Genomic DNA, 18,926 nt, shown 5'->3' on the forward strand with positions numbered 1-18,926 from the left:
TTCCATTGATCTACCCTTCTATCTCTTAGCCAGTACCATATCATTTTGATGATGACTGCTTAGCTAAGCTATCTTTCACTAATAAGTAGGCCAAAATAATTTCATTCTGTGAATGGATGAAGTGAGAGAGCTTCCTTTCCTGACTTATATTTATAGGGAGCTCTGTAAGCTTTCATTGAATTGTATTGTATCATTTTAGAGTTGGAAGGAATGGCAGAAATTATCTAATTTAATTTCTTTGGAAGTCTATCCAATTTTCCTTACTGATTGCCACTCTCCTTAATTCAGTTCCTTATCACCTTCCTCCTACATGACTTGAACAGCCTCTTAATTTCTGTTCTCCTTTCCCCATTCTCTCCCATTTGTCTTTCCATCCTTCCTGTAGCTTTCACAAGGATCTTCCCTCCTGAAGTGGTGGGTTGGTCATGCTATTTCCCTATTCAGAAAATTCTCTTGCCTCCAGGATAAAATAGAAACTGGAAGTTAAGGTTCTCCCTAGTTTGGCTCCAGCCAGTTTTTTAAATTTTGTTTCATGTTTCTCTCCCCTCTCTTCTGAACTGCTGTATTTGTGACAAGTTTCTGAGAGGAATTTTTTGTAACTACTGTTTCCATGAGTAACTGCTGTCACTAAGAGTATCTGCTGACTGTTAATGGGTAGTACTTGAGTATAGGAGCCTGTAGTCACAAGAGTACCTTAGAAATTGTGGGAGTAACAGCTATCCTCTGGGGACCCACCTTATGAATGTAATGGCAATTTGTGGAGAGTAACCTGCACACATTTGTATTTATTTATACATCCCTTTGTCTGCTCCTAGGCAGTGGCAACTTCTGGAGGGCAGGGACTCTTTTGCTTGTTTTTATATCTCCCAGGACCATGTATGTCCCTAGGGCAATGCCAAAAGCAGTTGACCAAAAGCACTTGGGGGTTAGAGGATCCTGTCTAAATTCAGGTAGACTTGTTTTCAGGTGACCTTTGCTCACACCTGACCCTTGCTCAACCCTTTTCTACTTTGCTGCATTTGCCAAGGATTGCTCTTTGCTAGAATAGCTTTTGAGAATCATTATATCATGATAAGGAACCAAAATGAAACTCGAGAATAAAATTTCCTGTCATAACTAAAATTAAAAAGACAAAAATATCTCTGTAGCGACTTTCTTTACCAGTTAAAAAACAAATTATTTTCCTACTTCTTTTGCTGCTGAGATTATCCTTTTAAGAGTAGGAACCTTTGAAACTTTAAAGGCTAAAACTCAAATGAACTGAGAACAGGAATTCATCAACTAATTAGGATTTAAAAAAAAAAACTCTTACCTTCTATCCTAGGCAGAAGAACAGTAAGGGATAGGCAATGGGGGTTAAGTGACTTAATCTAGGATCATACAGCTAGCTAGGAAGTGTCTAAGTTCAGATTTGAAGCCAGGACCTCCCATGTCTAGGCCTACTCTCAAACTACTGAACTACCTAGCTGCCCACAACTATTTAGGATTTGAAAGGACAATGTTAAGAGATTAAAACAATGTTTTAGTTTACTGTCCTAGTGAATAAGCTGAAGGATGTGAAAAGAATAGTTTACTAAAACTTGAGACTCTCCTGAACCAGTCTTTCTTAACATTCCTTCTCTAGTCTCATTGACTTGGCCTCATACTCTCTTCTACTTGGTTATGTCACATTTTCCCTTTCTATGTCACTTTTTCTTCTCCTTTTTCCTCTTTCCTCCCCTTTTTCTCTATCTTCTGTTTCTCTGTCCTCCCCTTTGCCCCCAGTAATATTTCTCATTTCCTTTTTTTTAAATTTCCACTAGTAATTGCTTAAAATATGGAATTGAAGTATACTTTAAAATATTTGTTCTAGTTATTTAAGTTTGATTTTCCCTGTTATTAATTTTAAAATCAGGTAAGTTTATGTCTCCCTTTAATTAAAATAATTTTCTTTTTTTCAACAAATATTAGACATGAACTATTTGTAAGGTATTATGCCTGGACAAAATGAAATAGTTCCTGCCTTCAAGAAGCTTTCATTCTAGTTGGGGGAGATACAACATGTGCAAACAAATAACTATAATTCAATAAAAATTGCAGATAGACAAAGAGTACTAATAACTGGATGGGTGGGTGTGGAATCAAAATAGGCTTCTTGGAAAAATCATTGTTTTGGATACTAAATATCACTTCCAAGGCAGAAGAGCTATAAAGTCTAGGCAATTGGGATTAAGTGACTTGCCCAGAGTCATTTAGCTAGGAAGTGTTTAAGGCCAGATTTGAATCCAGAACCTCCCTTCTCCAGGACTGGTGCTCTATCTACTATCAAAGACTTGGAGAGTAGGAATTTAAAATAGGACACTGAGTTTCAAGTTTTGCCAATCACCAGTAGTCCAGTTTGATGGGGGCATATTGTTTATAAAGGGAAATATGAAATGAGACTGAAAAAGTAGGTAGAAGGCAGATTGCGGAGAACCTTAGATGCCAGGATTTCTATTTTGGTTTCCTAATTACCTTAGACCTCAGTTTCTTTATCTATGAGGAGGAGTAAAATTCAATGGCCTTTAAGCTCCCTTGTAGTCACAAATCTATGATCCTATGATCTGTGAGTCTTAACTTTAGTTACTTTTAACTTCAGTCTCCAACTGTCACCATTTTGCCATTTCACTAATACTTTAATCATCTCTCCTCCTAATGTCCCTGTTTTGGTTGAGGGTATCACTATTCTCTCAAATACCTACTTGAAATCTTGTGGTAATCATTGAATATTCCTTTTCCCATACCCTTTATATCAGATTAGCTGCCAAAGTTTCCCTCTGAACTTTCACATTTAGACCTCTTTTTCATTTTTACTTTCATCATCTTAAATAGGACCTTTCTTACCTCTTGCCTGCACTTCTGTAGTAGCCTCCTAACTTATGTGTTCTACCTACCTCCCCACTATCATTCTTACAGCTGCCTGAGTAATCTTCCTAATGTACAGTTTTGATTCTGTAACTTTTCTCCCTCTTTAAAACTTTATATAGTGGTTTTCCACTGTCAAATAAGTAAAATGCAAACATTTTAGCTTGGTTTTCAAGACCTCCCAGAGTTTAGCTCTAGTCTACTTGTTATAAATAAAAATTAATCTGGAGGCTTATTACTAGATTTATAAGCATTTTTTTAGTAAAGAGAGAGAGATAGAGGGTTTTCAGCCTTTCTAACTTTAGGGAAAGATCCAATCCTCCTTTGCAGCCTGCTCGCCGCTTGCCAGAGATCAAGAGATAAGGTAAGAGCTCAGAGGAAAACATCAGCTCAGCGACAGGTACGGAAGCAAACACAGCTACTCAGCTTCCTTCGCTGGCTCTTCAAAATCTCTAGCTCCTCTCTCCGTGGTGATGGTGCGCTGACTGTGGCACATTGACGCTGGGACACCGAGGGACCCAGGCATCAGACCTTCAGACAAGCCACGTGACTCTGTGACTCCTATGTCCCGCCATTAGTGTGTGTGGAATCCAAGTCCCCTAAATAATTACCTCACACATACCTTTTCACCTATATTTCACAATACTTCCCTTCAAGTATTATTCTACACTCCAGCTAAACTGGACAACTGGCATTTCTATAATCTCATCCTACCTTCTACCTCCATGCATTCATTTCCATTTCTGGAACCCACATCTACACACTTTGAAATTGTTCTTTTCCAGGTCTAGTTCAGGAGCTAACTTCATAAAGCTTTTCCTGATCCCTTTAGCTAGAAGTGTATTCTCCCTCAAATTTCTCAGAGTCTCAAATTTGAAAGGGACCTCAGAGCTATCCAATCCAACCATCATTGAAAAGAATCTTTTCTACAGTATAACTAATGGTTATCCAATGCCTGCTTGAAGTCCTCCTATGTAGAGGAACCTACTAGCTCTGGCAGTCCATTCCACTTTTAGATAACTTTAATTGTTAGGGTTTTTTTCTTTACTGCAGACCAAAAGTTTCCTCCTTGCAACCTCTACCCATCACATCACTCTGTTTGTCCCCTCTATTCACTTAATCATACTTTGTCTTTTATTGTAGTTATTTGTATACATATCTGTTCCTGTCCCCAACCCTCCTTTTGATGGTAAGTTCCTTGAGGGGTAAGAATAGTGTTATCTTTCATCTTCATATCCCAGCACCTAGGAGAGTATTTTAACAGTTATTATATACTTAATAAATGTTATGTGAATTGACCTTCTGGGTAGTGCTCAACAGATTTCCCCCGAGTATATCAGCCCTCTGAAGAGCAGGTTTCCAATTCCTTCTGTAATTTTTTCTTAAAATCCTGACCTTCCATTTTAGAATCAATACTGTGTATTGGTTCCAAGGCAAAAGAGAGTGGTAAGAGCTAGGTAAATGGGGGTTAAGTGACTTGCCCAGGGACACATAGATAGGAAGTACCTAAGGGCCACATTTGAACCCAGATCCTCCCATCTCTAGGCCTGGCTCTCAATCTACTGAGCCACCTTAGCTGTATACATTCCCTACCCTCCCACCCCCTACCCCTCCCACCCCAACCCCTGTCCCTTCTGTAACTTTTAATTAGATATTCTATTCTTTAAACCTAGCTCTCTGACTTATGGTTTATTTTCATATATTAACAGCATATTTTTCACATACCCATGTTGTGAATAATATAATTGACTGTCTTAAAGCACAGCTAATCAGGTAAATTATTAATTAAAATTGAGTAGTAGTTTCTTTATCATTCTTGATCATAGCTTCTCTACCATTACTGAAGTGATTGATATGCCCAAACTGCCATTTGTGTATAGGTAAAAACAGATGTTTTTCCAATCAAACTTATAGTAACATTTGCAGAAATGTGTGGTGTATGTCCTGTTTTACATTTAATATTACTGTAATATGCATACTACCAAATCATAATCATCTATGCATCATTTATTTTGGAGTTATCTATAGCACAATTTAAATTATAGATTGATTTCCTTTTGCAACATGGCAAATTCTGTCTGGTATGTTCTCAGGGAATAGATCCATTTTCATATCAGCCTGAGCCAAACTTAATTATAAAGGTAAATCATTCCCCAAAAGCATATATTGCATTTTTTAGATAATTTTATTACCCATGATTCTGCATTCACATGAAAGGTAAAATTGAGAGTTTGCTATATCATTAAATAAGAATAACATATGGGCAGGGGTATAATATGTACAAAGATTCACATTTTTAAACTTTCTCATTTTTGAATCATCTCTGTGAATGATCTCCCAGCTACAATGATCATTTACTTATTATTGTTCCTGAAAGCGAAACATGGCGGGGGGGGGGGGGGGGGGGGTGTTAGGAATACTCAAGCTGGATCAATTTAGCTGTATTTGATTAAACATTTTTTGTATTTGATTTTTATGCACATCCAGTACAATTTTTCAAATGGTTTGTGTTTGGCATATTTATAATTATCTTGTTTGGGATATCAAGTATAATTATATATATAATAACTTGGTCAGATTATTGAATTTGAGCAAGTTATATACAATATGCTACTATGTATATTACATATATAGTTATATATGTTACATAGAGTATATTATAAATAATATACTACTATGATATACAAGTTATATATAATAACTACCAAGTATTATGATTATTGAATCAATTTTGATTCTATAAATTTTGACCTGTAGAAAATAAATGAAAAAAAAATTTTCTGAATTTTTCTTGGCTTATACATTTATAATTCTAAATGTATTTTGAGCAAGATAATTTTGCCTGGAGGTACTACCCTTATAAAAATTTTTGTTTCATAGAAAATTTATTGAGGGACAAATAAATGATATTTTGTCACTCTAACATCATCTGGTTTTTTTTTAGAGTCCCCCTATCACACTAAGCCTAAACAGATCACATCTTGGAGATATTTAAAGGCAACAGGGACAATGCCTCTCAGTGGCAGGATGGCTTTAACCCCACAGAAACTATGGCTTGGACCTTCAAAACAAGGTATGTGACTACTTTAATCCATTGCCTCCCTGCTGAGTTCTCCCAGGAGAATTTCTGAAAATTTGGAAGATGGCCTAGAATGCAACTTACTATTATAGAATGCTATTCATTTTTCTAATGCTTTGAATTTGATAACTTTTATTCACTCCTAAAGCATTTAGTACTTCTGTCATGTCGATAGATTTTGGTGCTTTCTCAAACTAATTTACTGTACTTTTTGTTTTTGAGCATTGTGAATTTAGGAGTGCTGCCCTAACTTCCCTTAGCCTAGGAACATTAGTCAGTTGCAATATTATTATAGGGTAAATTTTGACCTCTGTTGTGCTGATAGCACATTAAATTCATGATATTTTCTTCTCAGAGAGTTTGACTCAGCTTGTGAAATCAGTGATTTAGGGCATGTATGGATTAACCCCACTTACTCCAAAATATTTAAAGGAAGTACTTTGAATAAAGAAGCAAAAGCTCAAACATTGTTAGCAATGATGAGCATATCAGTGGTAATAAAAATCACTTTTCATGAGTAAAAGCAATAGAAACTCTGGGTTTATGTATATAACCTTTGACAAGGCCAGATTTTGACAGGTAAAATATGATGGATACGAAAGTGTGGCATTTCTCTGTAAGAATGATGTTAGTACTGCCAAAATTCAGAATAAACAGAGATTAGAGGTGAATATTAAGAATAACAAAGGATTTTTTTAACCATTATGGAATGGAATGGGGAAAGGAGGGCAAAGGATTAAAAAAGGGATCGAACCACTGCTTTGAATAGATATAGAAAGATAGTAACACAAAGGAGAGAAGACAAAATTATTCAACTTTTTTGCTTTTTTTTTCTCTGCCAAAAAGTATGATCTTTGGATTGGAAAGATAAAAATATTTAATAGAGAGCTATAAGAGGTATTGGTCCTTGATGAGTTTGGCTCTCTAGCCCCAGACAAAACCAAAATCCAGAGGACTGAACTAGTTTTTGAAAATGTAAAGAGTATTCTATAGAACATGGAACTATGAGTGTGACTACATTTCTGGCAAATTCTAGAATGCATTATTAAAGGGATTCTTTATGAACATCTACAAAGGGAAGCAGTAATCATAAAGAACAGCTTGCCTTGATCGAGGAGAGCTCTTGCCAAGCTAACCTCCTTTTCTTTTTGACGGAGTTATTAGACCAGTAGGGAATTCTATAAGATAATTTCAACAGGAATAAAGAATAATAGCTGGTTTTCATAATACTTTAAATTTTGTAAAATGCTTTATATGTACTATTGCATTTGATCTAACAGCAACTCTTGTGAGGTAGGTACTACAGTGGTTTATTATCACCATTTTACAAATGAAGAAACAGACTCTGAAGGTAAAGTGACTTTTCTGTAGTTACAAGACTAGGAGATGCCAGAGGGAAGATTTGAAGTCAATGACTTCAAATTGAGCATTCTAACCACTTTAGCACCTTCTCTTGTATGCCATGCTTGTAGAGTAGAGAGATATGGAATAGATGATTTCTGATAGACAGATTTAGATTTAGTGAAGTAATGAAACCCAAAGAGTTTTCATTTATGACTGAAAGTCAAGCAGAAGGGAAGCCTCTGGTAGATAGAGATTTCTGTCCTCAGCACTCCTCTCTTCAATAATTTTATCACTGAGTTGGATGAAGGCTTGCTTAATCAAATTTTCAGAAGATACATGAAGCTTGGGAGGGATAGGGGTCACATTGATTATGAGTAAGGATGACAAAGTATTTCAACAGGTGGAAATCATAGACTGGCTCTAATAAGATGACTGTACCAATGTAAATATAAAATCCTGTTGTTTAGTTTCAATTACTAAATTTCACAAGTGCAAGATTGGGGAAGCATGGCTAGGCAAAAGTTCTTGTGTGAATTGATATATGGGAGTTATACTAGACTAAAAACTCAAGATAATTTTGTAGTTCAATGTAGAAGTAAAAAAGCTAATGAACTCTTAGGCTGCATTAAGAGGCTTAGTATCTATGGATATGGAATATGGATATGGAAGATGATAATCCTGAACTATGCCCTGAACAGACTGCATATGGATATGGTGCTCAGTTTGGGGCACTAGAGTAATAAACTAGATAGCATCCCGAGGAGAACAGTCAGGATGGTGAGATGATTATGCCAGATGAAGATCAGTTGGAGAAACTGGGATGCTTAGTCTGTAAAAGAGAACACCAAGGAAGGAAAGAAACAACCACTTATTAAGCATTTACTGTGTGCCAAGCACTGTCTTTAAATGCTTTACAAATATTACCTCCATTAGGAAAATGAGATCATAATTGATCCTCACAACAACCTTGACAGGTAAGTATTATCATCATTTTACATTTGGAAAAAACTGAGGCAAATGGAGGGTAAGTAATTTGTTCAAGTTCACATAAATAGTTAGGTTCTAAGGTCAAATTTGAACTCAGGTCTTCTTGATTCTAGGCCCAGTGCTCTATCCATTGTACCACCTTGCTGTATGGGGATGTGATAGTCATCTTCAGGTAATTGAAGAGATGACATTCAGAAAAGGGATTAAACTTATTTTTCTTGGTCCCAGAGAAGAGAACTAGGAGCAGTAGAAGGATTATTTAGTTTTTTAGTTTTTTTGTTTGTTTTTCTTAAACCCTTACCCCTCTGTCTTAGTATCAATTCTAAAAGAGAGGAGCAGTAATGGCTAAGCAGTTGAGGTTTAATGAGTTACCTAGGGTCAAACAGATAGGAAGTGACTGAGACTAGATTTGAATCCAGGGCCTCTCAACTCCAGGCCTAGAGCTCTATCCAGGAAGCCACCTAGTTGCTCCTAAAACTTCAGTTTTAAAACCTTACTTAAATTCTAATTCCTTTTCCTTGTATCCCATTCATGTTACTTTCTCTTTTGGGTTGGTCATTATATTTTAAGCTTAAATATTTATTGAATATCAGCATGTTAATTGTCCTTTGGAAATAAGGATTTGGGTAGCTAGGTGGCACAGTGGGTAGGGTGCCAGGCCTAAAGTCAGGAAGATTCCTTTTCCTGAGTTCACATCTGGCCTCAGATACTTACTTAGCTGTGTGATGCTGAGCAACTCACTTAACCCTTTTTGCTTCAATATCCTCATCTGTAAAATGAGCTGGAGAAGGAAATGGCAAACTACTCCAAAAAGAAAACCCCAAATAAGGTCATAGAGAGTTTGGAAATGATGGTAACAATTGAACAATAAAGAAATTCACAATCTTTGTCTTGGGAGCCTCAAATCTGGACAGTTTAAACTTAAATGTTAAAGTCTAAATGTTTTACTCCTTTTATAGTTTCCCTTTATTCTACTTTATTTGTCTTACCATCCTTATTTTTCTCAATTTTAATTTTTCTTTCTGTCTCTGGGAAATTTCTGTAATTATGTGTTATAATATAGATTCTCTAAAAAATCCTATGAAATTATCCTCATAGAATTTAAATTTTTCTCTTTGTCTGAAGATTTTGAAATCCTGGTTATAGTAAAGCTAAGATTTTTTTGTGTTTTCTTAACAATCTTAGAAATGACTTGCTTTGTTTCTTTTTCTAGGTCATAGTCCCGGTGCCCCTGTTTATAGAGAGAAGGAAGATATGTATGATGAGATTATTGAATTAAAGAAGGTAGTGTTTCTTTTTGTTCTCTATTGTTTTTAAACAAGGAAAACTTTCTTTCATTGGATAAAAAAAATTCTTGACAAGGAAGGTTCTCATTCAACTCAAGAATCAAATGTAGATTCCTTTTCCACTTAAAGCGCTTAACCAGTTGGTCCCTACATTACTCATCTCCCTACATTCTGCAGTCTGGCCATACTGGCCTACTTGCTGTTCCTCCCACATGACATTCTATAGTCAGTTGTGTGCCTTTGTACTGGCTGCTTCCCTATCCATGAAATGCTCTCCCACCTCCCTTCAGCCTCTTAGAATCTCTGACTTTCTTCAAGATGTTAGCTCCTGCAGGGCAGAAATTATTTTAAATTCTTTGTTAAACCAGGGATCCCATTTTATACCCTACATCTTAACCTGTTAGAAGGATCTGTTATGATTTTATTTTTACTCATAATTTTATACACACAGGATTCATATATACATGTGTGTGTGTGTATATATATATATATATATATATTATAAATATATACTTTTTTAATCTAGAATTTTTTCTCTCATTTTATTTTTGGATTTTTTTTTTGAGAATTGATTTATATACCTCATAGCTCAGCCATGTATCCCAGGGTGATTCTAGTGTTGGTCAACAACCTTTGAGGGGGGGGAGGTTGTATAATTATTCTAAAATTCAAAGTTTAAGATCTTCTAAAGTAATTTTAGGAAAAGAAAATCACTAATATTCTGAACCAAGAAAGTGGATCTTCTGGAAAAGATGTCATAAGGATACCTACAGAAATCACACACTACATCAAGAGATACAGAGCGAACTTTTAGATAATAATGATCTGAACTGAAAGGGATTGAATCTATCTTTTTTTCTGATTGTAAACTCTTATGTGAAAGGGGAGTGCCCCCTAATTGTCTTTTTGTCAAACGTGTCGATCAATCAACAGTCGATTCTTTCCTTCTTTCTTTCCCTCTTATCCCCCAAATTGTTGTAATTCCCTCTACATAAGGTGCAATATTTTATACCCCTCTAGTGAGTGAATCTTTAAATGTGAAGGAAATTTACAACTCACCCACCCCACCCCTTTCTGGGGTCTCACAGGTGATATCATCTCTCCTGTCAACTACCTGCATACCTGGCATCAGCCTGAATGTGACCCTGAAGGCTAGGACAGGAGTGGAGTGGGGGAGCCTGAAAGTTATAAAAAAGGGTTAAGCAGGAAGTCACACATCTTGTTCACAAGACTTTTCTCATTCCTCTTGGCTTCTAGTGTCTTCTCATTTGAGGTTACCTTCCATCTTCCTTGTATGTATTCCTTTTTATACACATGTGGTTTCATATTAGAATGGGTTCTACAGGGAAAGAACTATTCTTGCATTATCTTTGTATCTCCAGTGTATATATAACACAATTCTTGGCTCAGAGTAAATGCTTAATAAGTATATGTTGATTGATTTATAATACAAAGCATACATTGACCAGGAACATACCAAAAGTTTCAACTTGTAGCCACTTGAGCTCATTCAACTAAGGTGTATATTCATTGAAATTCATGATTTATAAACTTATTTGATACATTATTTAATTAATATTTCATATACTGTTGATAAATATATTTTTATATTCTCAGATTAGTCTTAGAGGAATAGGGTAGGTAGTTCTTCTTGCCAACATTAACTCTACTTGTGCCCTTTATCTCCTCCCTTCCCACCTATAGTCAGTTGTTCCTTCAGTCATCCCCTTTCTCTTTTTAATCTCCAGAATCCAGAAGCAGATTTTGGCTGACCGTGAGAAAGAACTACCTAGAAACTCCATCTACTTAATGGAATAGATTGTCTCTTGACATAGTGAATTCCCTTTCACTTAAGATACTTAAGGAATACTGACTAAGCTGTCAGGGAATCTGTTGAAGGGATTCATATATTTTGTATGGTGCTGTATTAGAGACTTTGAAATTCCCTTCTTAATGTAAGATTTTATGATCATTTTCACAGTGACTTTTTGGGGAGATTCTCTTGGATTTCACCTGCACATACTAAATGATGTGAAAAAAATCAATCCATTTATGTAAACATTGTGTCAAGTTTTGGGATACAAAGACAAAAATGAAACAGTTCTCAGCTACAAGGTTAGCCATTGATGCCAAAGATGATCAGTTCTATGAAGACAACTTCTAGAAATAACATCAAGAAAAAGATTTCATTCATTGAGAATTGGAATGTTAAAGCAAAAAAACCAAAAGATAATTAAGATAACAGGCAAGTTTGCCTTTAGAGTGCATAATGAAGCATGACAGAAACTTAATGGAATTTTGCCAAGAAAACTTGCTGGTCATAGCAAATACTTTTTCCTTTTTTCTATTATTTTTAAAAATTATTTTCTTTTTTTAATTACATGTACATTTTTCTTAACATTCGTGTTTTAAAATTTTGAGTTCCAATGAATGGGAAACTTCATTGAGAAGGAAAATAGTTTGATGTTTTTATAAATATGTAGTCATGGAAAACATTTCCATATTAGTCATGTGAAAGAAAACATTGAGAAAAGAAAAAAGTATGCTTCAATCTGCATTGAAACTCCATTAGTTCTTTCTCTAGAGGTGAATGGCGTTTTTTATCTTGGGTCCTTCAGAATTGTCTTATATCATTGTATTGCTGAGAATAGCCAAGTCATTTATAGTTGATCATTGTATATTATTGCTGTTACAATGTACAATTTTCTCCTGTTTCTGCTCACTTCACTTTTCATCAGTTCATGTAACTCTTGAGAATTTTCTAAAATCTTTTTGCTCATCATCTCTTATACTCTTTCTTTTTTAAGAACCAAAAAAGCAACTCTACACATGAGCACCACCAGATCAATATCAAAATGAGATTGATTATATACTTTGTTGACAAAGGAGGAGCTCTATACAGTCAGTTAAAATGAGTCCTGGAATTGACTGTGTCTCAGATAATGTGATTCTTATTGCAATGTAGAAAGTAGGGGAAACAATCAGACCCTATAGGTATCCTTTATAAATATGAAGTGAAGTGATGAATACATTTAAGGGATGAGATATGGTAGATAAGAGTGCCTGAAGAACTATGAACAGAGGTCTCAGTATCCTATAGGAGGCAACCCAAAAAAAAAAAAACAAAGGAAAAAAGAAGAGGAAGAAAGCAAAATAGTTGTCTGATGACACTTTACAAATAATTGAAGAAAGGGGAATGAAAGGAAAAGATAAAACCAAATGAATGCAGAATTCCAGAGAAAGCAAGGAGGGATAAAAAGGTTTTATTAAATGAGTAATACAAAGAAATCTAAGAAAATAATAAGATAGGAAAAACAAAGATATCTTCAAGAAAATAAGAAATATCAAGGGAATGCTTTATGCAAAAATAGGCATGATAAAAGAAAAAAATGATAGGAAATTAATAGAAGTAGAAGAGATTAAGGATAGGTGGCAAGAATATATACAGAAGACACAATGGTGTGGTTACTGATCTAGAACCATATGTACTTTGGTACACTTTTTCATATGATTATTGATAGTTTTGATTTCTTCATCTGAAAACTGCCTATTCATGTCCCTTGACCATTTGTCAATTGGGGAATGGCTTGATTTTTTATAAATTTGACTTAGTTCCTTATATTTTTGGGAAATTAAACCTTTGTCAGAGTTTTGTTGTAAAGATTTTTTCCCAGTTTGTTGCTTTCCTTCTAATTTTGTTTGTATTGGTTTTGTTTGTACAAACCCTTTTTAATTTAATATAATCAAAATCATTCATTTACATTTTGTAATGTTCTCCATCTCTTTCTTGGTCAGAAGATACTATTCTGATAGCAGAAGGTGAAGAATTTAAGAAGCCTCTTGATAAGGGTCAAAAAGGAGAGTATAAAAGCTGGCTTGAAGCTTAACATTAAAAAAAACACTTGAGATCATGGCAACTGATTCTATAATTTCCTGACAAATATAAGGAGAATAAATGGAAACAGTATCAGATTTCATATTCTTGGACTTACAGATCATTGCAAACAGTGACAGCAGGTATGAAATTAAAATACATTTGTTCCTTGGAAAGAAATATATGACACATCTGGACAGCAAATTAAAAAGTACGTATATCATCTTGCTGACAAAAGGGCTGGATGCTCAAAGCTACAACTTTTCCACTAGTGATGTATGGCTGTGAGAATTGGTCTATAAGGAAAACTGAGCACCACAGAAACATTGCTTTCAAATTGTGGACTTGAGAATCCCTTGGACAGAAAATAGATTGCATCAGTCAACACTTAAAGAAATTAATTCAGACCACTCATTGGAAGGACAAATACTGAAGCTGAAGCTTAACTACTTTGGTCGCATAATGAGAAGGCAAGACTTACTGGAAAAGGCCATGATATTGGGAAAGATTGAAGGCAAAAGGAGAGAGGAAAGGCAGAGGATGAGATGCATAGTGTCCCAGAAGCAATGAACATGAGCTTGGGCAGACTTAGGGTGATAGTGGAGGATAGAACATGTCCAAACAAATGAATAAATATAAGATCATTTTGAGAGGAAATGCACAAGCATCTATGGGAATAAGAAAATTTTTGTGTATGAGTTGGAGCTAATAAACTCAAGATGTCAAGGCCATTGACAAGCTGGAGTACATCCAAAGAAATATTACCAGTATGATGAGGAAGCCTCAAGACCAGGTGGGATTTGGTAGCTGGCATCAAATATGTGAAGGATTGTCATGGAGAAGAGAGTTTATAATTCTCTTTATTGGTTAAGAGGGAAGCACTAAAAATAACAGGGAGAAGAAAATTCACACATCTTACTTTGATCAAAAGGGAATTTTTAAGTTCGGATATCTTTGACAAGTCATTTGAGCATCAGTTCAGAAATTTTACTGTTGAACACTTTATTTTTAAACTTGGAGTCAATTTATTATTTTAGTTTGTTCACTTCAGTAGTGTCAAAATCAAGTGAAAACTGATTAGAGCTGCATATTGATTTTAAAAACCTCAAATGAACATTATCTGTGTTGTATGTTTATTTTGTAAGGCATTTACCAATTATATTTTATCTGGTTCAGGTGGCTATGGTATGATGTCTCTGATTTACATATCTCTACTATTATTTGAATCTTAATCATACTATCTTATTAATTTGTCATTTTTAGCATTCTGCTTAAAAACAATTAAGATGATGCTTCTAGCTCACCATCCATAGAACACAGCTTCTCAGTTGTCTTTCCAGTGGTAGTGATGAGTTATATTAACCATTCACAATTTCTCACCCAAACTCTTTTTGATGCAGTATATGTTTGTAACCTAGGGGTACAGTTTGATCACTAAACAACTTTTCTGTTTTAAGGTAATTGACCTGTATAGAAATGGCTCTAGTTCAGGCCTTCATTGTTTCTCATGTGTACTCTTTCTGTTTAATAGCTTCCTAATTGATCTCTGCCTCAAGTCTTTCTAAACCTAAACCTGAAGTATAAGTCTGATTTTGTCCCTCCTCTGATCAATAAATACCAATAGTTCCTTATTACCTTTAGAGTCAAATCGACTTTTTCACATTTAGAACCCCTTACAGTCAGGGATATTCCGGAGCTAGTGCATACTGACTCATGAGAACCAATTGTTAAATTTGCAGTGTGAATATTTACATCATAAATTGTCAAATGCTACAAATCAAGTTGTTTTTGTTGTGAATTGTCTAAGAATGTGGAGGAGAAAATGTTAATAATATAGATAAAATTTTTTAAATGAGTCCTGTATCCATTTTTTCAGAGAGCTGTTTTTTTCAAAGAGCTCCTGTACCTAAGAGAATGCCTTCCACATAGTAGGCACTTAATAAAAGCTTAATTACTTGGATTAAATCCAATTTTGACTTGAGCACTACAGGACTAAGCTGTCTAGCCTAAACCTAGCAAGTATAGATAAGGATTAAAAACTCAACAGTATCTCTTTGTATTTGACTGTCTTGGATATATATATTTTTTAGAGCCAAATTTGTAGGTTTTTGTTTTTGTTTTTAGTCATTACACTCTCAAAAAGGTGATGTGGATTTTATGAAAACAAAACTTCGACGATTAGAAGAAGAAAATAGCAGAAAGGATCGGCAGATTGAACACCTCCTGGATCCTAATCGAGTAAGTTGCATAGTCCTTATTGTTGTTAATTCCCTTGTTAAGGGAGTATTCAGAGTCATTAATCACATAGAGCAGAACTTCCTCAGATACTTTCCTAGCTGTGTGACCCTGAGCAAGTCATGTAACCCCAATTGCCTCCCCCTTACTTCTCCCTTAGAATCTATACTTTGTATCCATTCTAAGATAGAAAGTAAAGGGTTTTTTTTTTAAAAAAAACACTTGAAGATAATCTAGATCCATAGTAGGATTTATGTGCTACTTGCAGTGAAAGATCTAGACAATTTCAGTGGATGTTCTGAGCAGATTTCCATTTGTAATCCTCTGATCTGTAGCCTGCCCAGTCAACCAAATAGTAGAGTTGGCCACACAACCATTGTGGGTCTAAAACTTATCTTCTTAGCCATACACTCATTCTAAGGGAACTCTGAAGCAGGTAAATTAATGTCCCTGTCCTGGAATTTTTGGAATTACACCTGCATTTATTAAGGGAGAACCAATGGAAAAGATACAGAACTTAACAATTAAGAACCATGGGGTCCTTCATAATAGTCCATCTACTAACTTCTTATAGGGATGATCATAATGAAGTTTGCTTTGGGCAATTTCTAACTCTTCAAAGTAGCTATTGACCATAGGCAGGCTGGGGGAATAGGGCATGGGGCATGTGACATCAGATTATGAGTAAAGGAAAGTACCAGAAATGGAATGAAACTAGTAGTTGATCAGAAGAGTATGTTATAAGTGGCAGTGTGCACAGAATTATTTTAAAAGAGTTCTGGCATGGACAGAAGGATGGTCTAGAAACAGGAATATTGCTATAGGGTACAATTTATTAATTCAGTTTGGGAATCAGTTATATAGTAGATAGGAGTATATTTACTCAGAGGACTGTCCAGAAGTGTGTTGCCCAGATGTGTATGATATACACTGAGTTTCATGACCTATTGTATATGGGAAGATGATCTCATAAAAGCAAAAGATCTCCTAAAAGTTTGGGTGGCCTTTTTGCCAGTGATGATCCAGCACAGAGGAGAAAGTGGGCTGGTTTGATAATCATCGCAAAAGGTCATAGATTTGGAACTGGAAAGAACCTTAAAGGCTATGATTCCAATCTCTTCATTTTACAGATGTGGAATTTAAGAACATGTAACTTGTCTGGGGTTGCAGACAAGTATCTGAGGCAGGATTTGAGTCTGGGTTTTCCTGAACTTGAATAACACTCTATCCATTACTCAGTGTTTCTTCTAGGGTGTCTACTACCATCATAGTCACTGGATTGGGGCAAACTCATGGTGAAATCCAGGAACACTGTCAAACATGATTGGGGAGGTATTATAAGAAGTATCATCAGAGACCCTATTGCAGGGTCTGAACTCCATAGTTTTCCGAACCAGGTTCTTGGCCTGAGCCTGGACACTAGTATTCATCCATACTAGGTAATAACATAATAGACCCAAAACCTTCTTAAAGAAGACCTCTTTGTCCTTCCTCAGGGTCTTGCACAGTAGTAGACACCTATTTAAAAAAAAGATTTGTCAGGTGAGTTGTGGTTTGGCATGGGTAGCCAAATGAAAGGTCTTCCATATTCCCCCTATTTAGCCAGCCCATTTGTGGCAGAGCCAGGGGGAACATACTGATGGAAGTGGATGTATAAGAGTCCATCAGGGATGATTTCCCTCTCTGGATTGTTAGATGGACTCTGGAGTGAGGTTGTCAAATATTCCTTGGGTATCCACAAGGACTTCCTAGGTTGCTTTGTCCAGGCAGTTCTGATCTGTTTGAGGTCTTGATTTATAACCTGAAGGGTTTTCTCACCAAATGTTGTCCTTGTGGGAGCTATTAGATCTACTGATTTGTATCCTTAGCTCTGTGGGATTTTTGTCATATCATCATTGAATGTCTTTAGCAGATCACTTTCCCATCAAGAATTCTAGGCAAATTGACTAATAATCATAGAATGGGAAGCAAATTTTCATTTGATTGATAGTAAAGCCAGTTTAGGATGGGAAAGCATTGACTTTTGACTTTTTTCTTTTGGAGCCACCACTTTGGCTAGTTCAGATCCAAATCTATGATCTGTGGAAATAGTCTGCCAATAGTCCTTAGTGACTTGGCTTTATTCATTATTTTCCTAGAATAAGGGGAAGGGAGATGGTTATGGAATGAGCAAATAAAAAGGCACTTTTGATTAGTAAAAGTATCCAAAGGCCTTAATCATGCTGAATGGTATATCCAGTAGAATCAGTTGTGGATCGAGGCTAGATAGTAATGCACAGAATTACATTGATCAAAGAGCTAGGTTAAATTTTCAGTGGAACTTGGATAATTTATAGTAATTATAACCAAGCCAAAAGGTCCCTATTTTGGCAAATTACAAGAATCAGAAGTTAGCTGGTCCTGCCTGGTTAGTAGTATGGAGATGTGTTATAAATGCCTAGGTTGGCTCTTATACACCCCTGTGCATTTACCAATATTTTTTGACTTGCCTATGGACAATAATACTGGGCTCATTCATTTAACTCATGGTTCAGCTCTTTTTGGTATCAGTCAACCCCTAAGATTGGAGGAACTGCAAATTTCTATTCCTCAGATTAGGTGAATTTTTTTTTTAATCAATAAAATCTGAATTGCACAGACTTTTACAAAAATATTATTTTTTTTGCTACAGGGCTGTGAATTTGCCCGGAGTATGGTTGACAAAAGGCCTGGTACTGGCTGGGTAAGTGTGATCTCCAGGAAGGCAAATAACTTTCCTGCTGAAACCTTATTAAAATGCCAACCAACATTCAGATGAGAGCTATTCCTTCCTTAAAGAGATTACAATGATAGGTGTGGAGGAAGAGTACTGAGGTGCTCATTCAGAATATATGTGAGCACTCTGCCCAGTGGAGACCATTTTTCTTACAGTCATATCTGGAAAGAATTAATTTCACAGTACAATGGGTGCTGGATGCTAGGGGCAGAAGAGAATCCCCTGCTATTTCCTTGTGGGCTGTAACTTCTGTCTTGGAGTTAAGAATTAGAATGGTCAGAAGCTCCAGGAAAACTTGTAGTAAATTCTTAACCTTGGAGGTTCTGTTTCCCATTGCTTCTAAATTATGTTTGTTTTTAACCTTTATCTTCTGTCTTAGAAACAGTTGATTCTAAGGCAGAAGAGAAGTAAGGGCTAGGCAATTGGGATTAAGTGACTTCTTGCCCAAGCTCACACAGCTAGGAAGAGGCTGGGTTTGAACCC

General features: G+C 35.7%; 1 protein-coding gene across 11 annotated transcripts in view; it reads left to right on the forward strand.

Annotated features, from left to right (window-relative positions):
* The window catches only part of IQCE (IQ motif containing E), a 92,303-nt gene that overhangs the window by 23,457 nt on the left and 49,920 nt on the right, over positions 1-18,926 (forward strand). For 7 of the 11 annotated variants that reach the window (XM_007498398.3, XM_007498396.3, XM_007498395.3 and 4 more), the window contains exons 4-7: positions 5,828-5,956; positions 9,507-9,577; positions 15,578-15,691; positions 18,360-18,410. In XM_007498398.3, coding sequence (XP_007498460.1) covers positions 5,828-5,956; positions 9,507-9,577; positions 15,578-15,691; positions 18,360-18,410 — 365 coding nt within the window. Of the gene's footprint in view, positions 1-4,026; positions 4,073-4,592; positions 4,657-5,827; positions 5,957-7,027; positions 7,256-9,506; positions 9,578-15,577; positions 15,692-18,359; positions 18,411-18,926 lie in introns of those variants that run through there. The other 4 variants (XM_007498399.3, XM_007498401.3, XM_007498404.3 and 1 more) reach the window with 4 other exon arrangements.

The sequence above is a fragment of the Monodelphis domestica genome, chromosome 7 (genome assembly GCF_027887165.1).
Source record: "Monodelphis domestica isolate mMonDom1 chromosome 7, mMonDom1.pri, whole genome shotgun sequence".
Classification (NCBI taxonomy): domain Eukaryota; kingdom Metazoa; phylum Chordata; class Mammalia; order Didelphimorphia; family Didelphidae; genus Monodelphis; species Monodelphis domestica.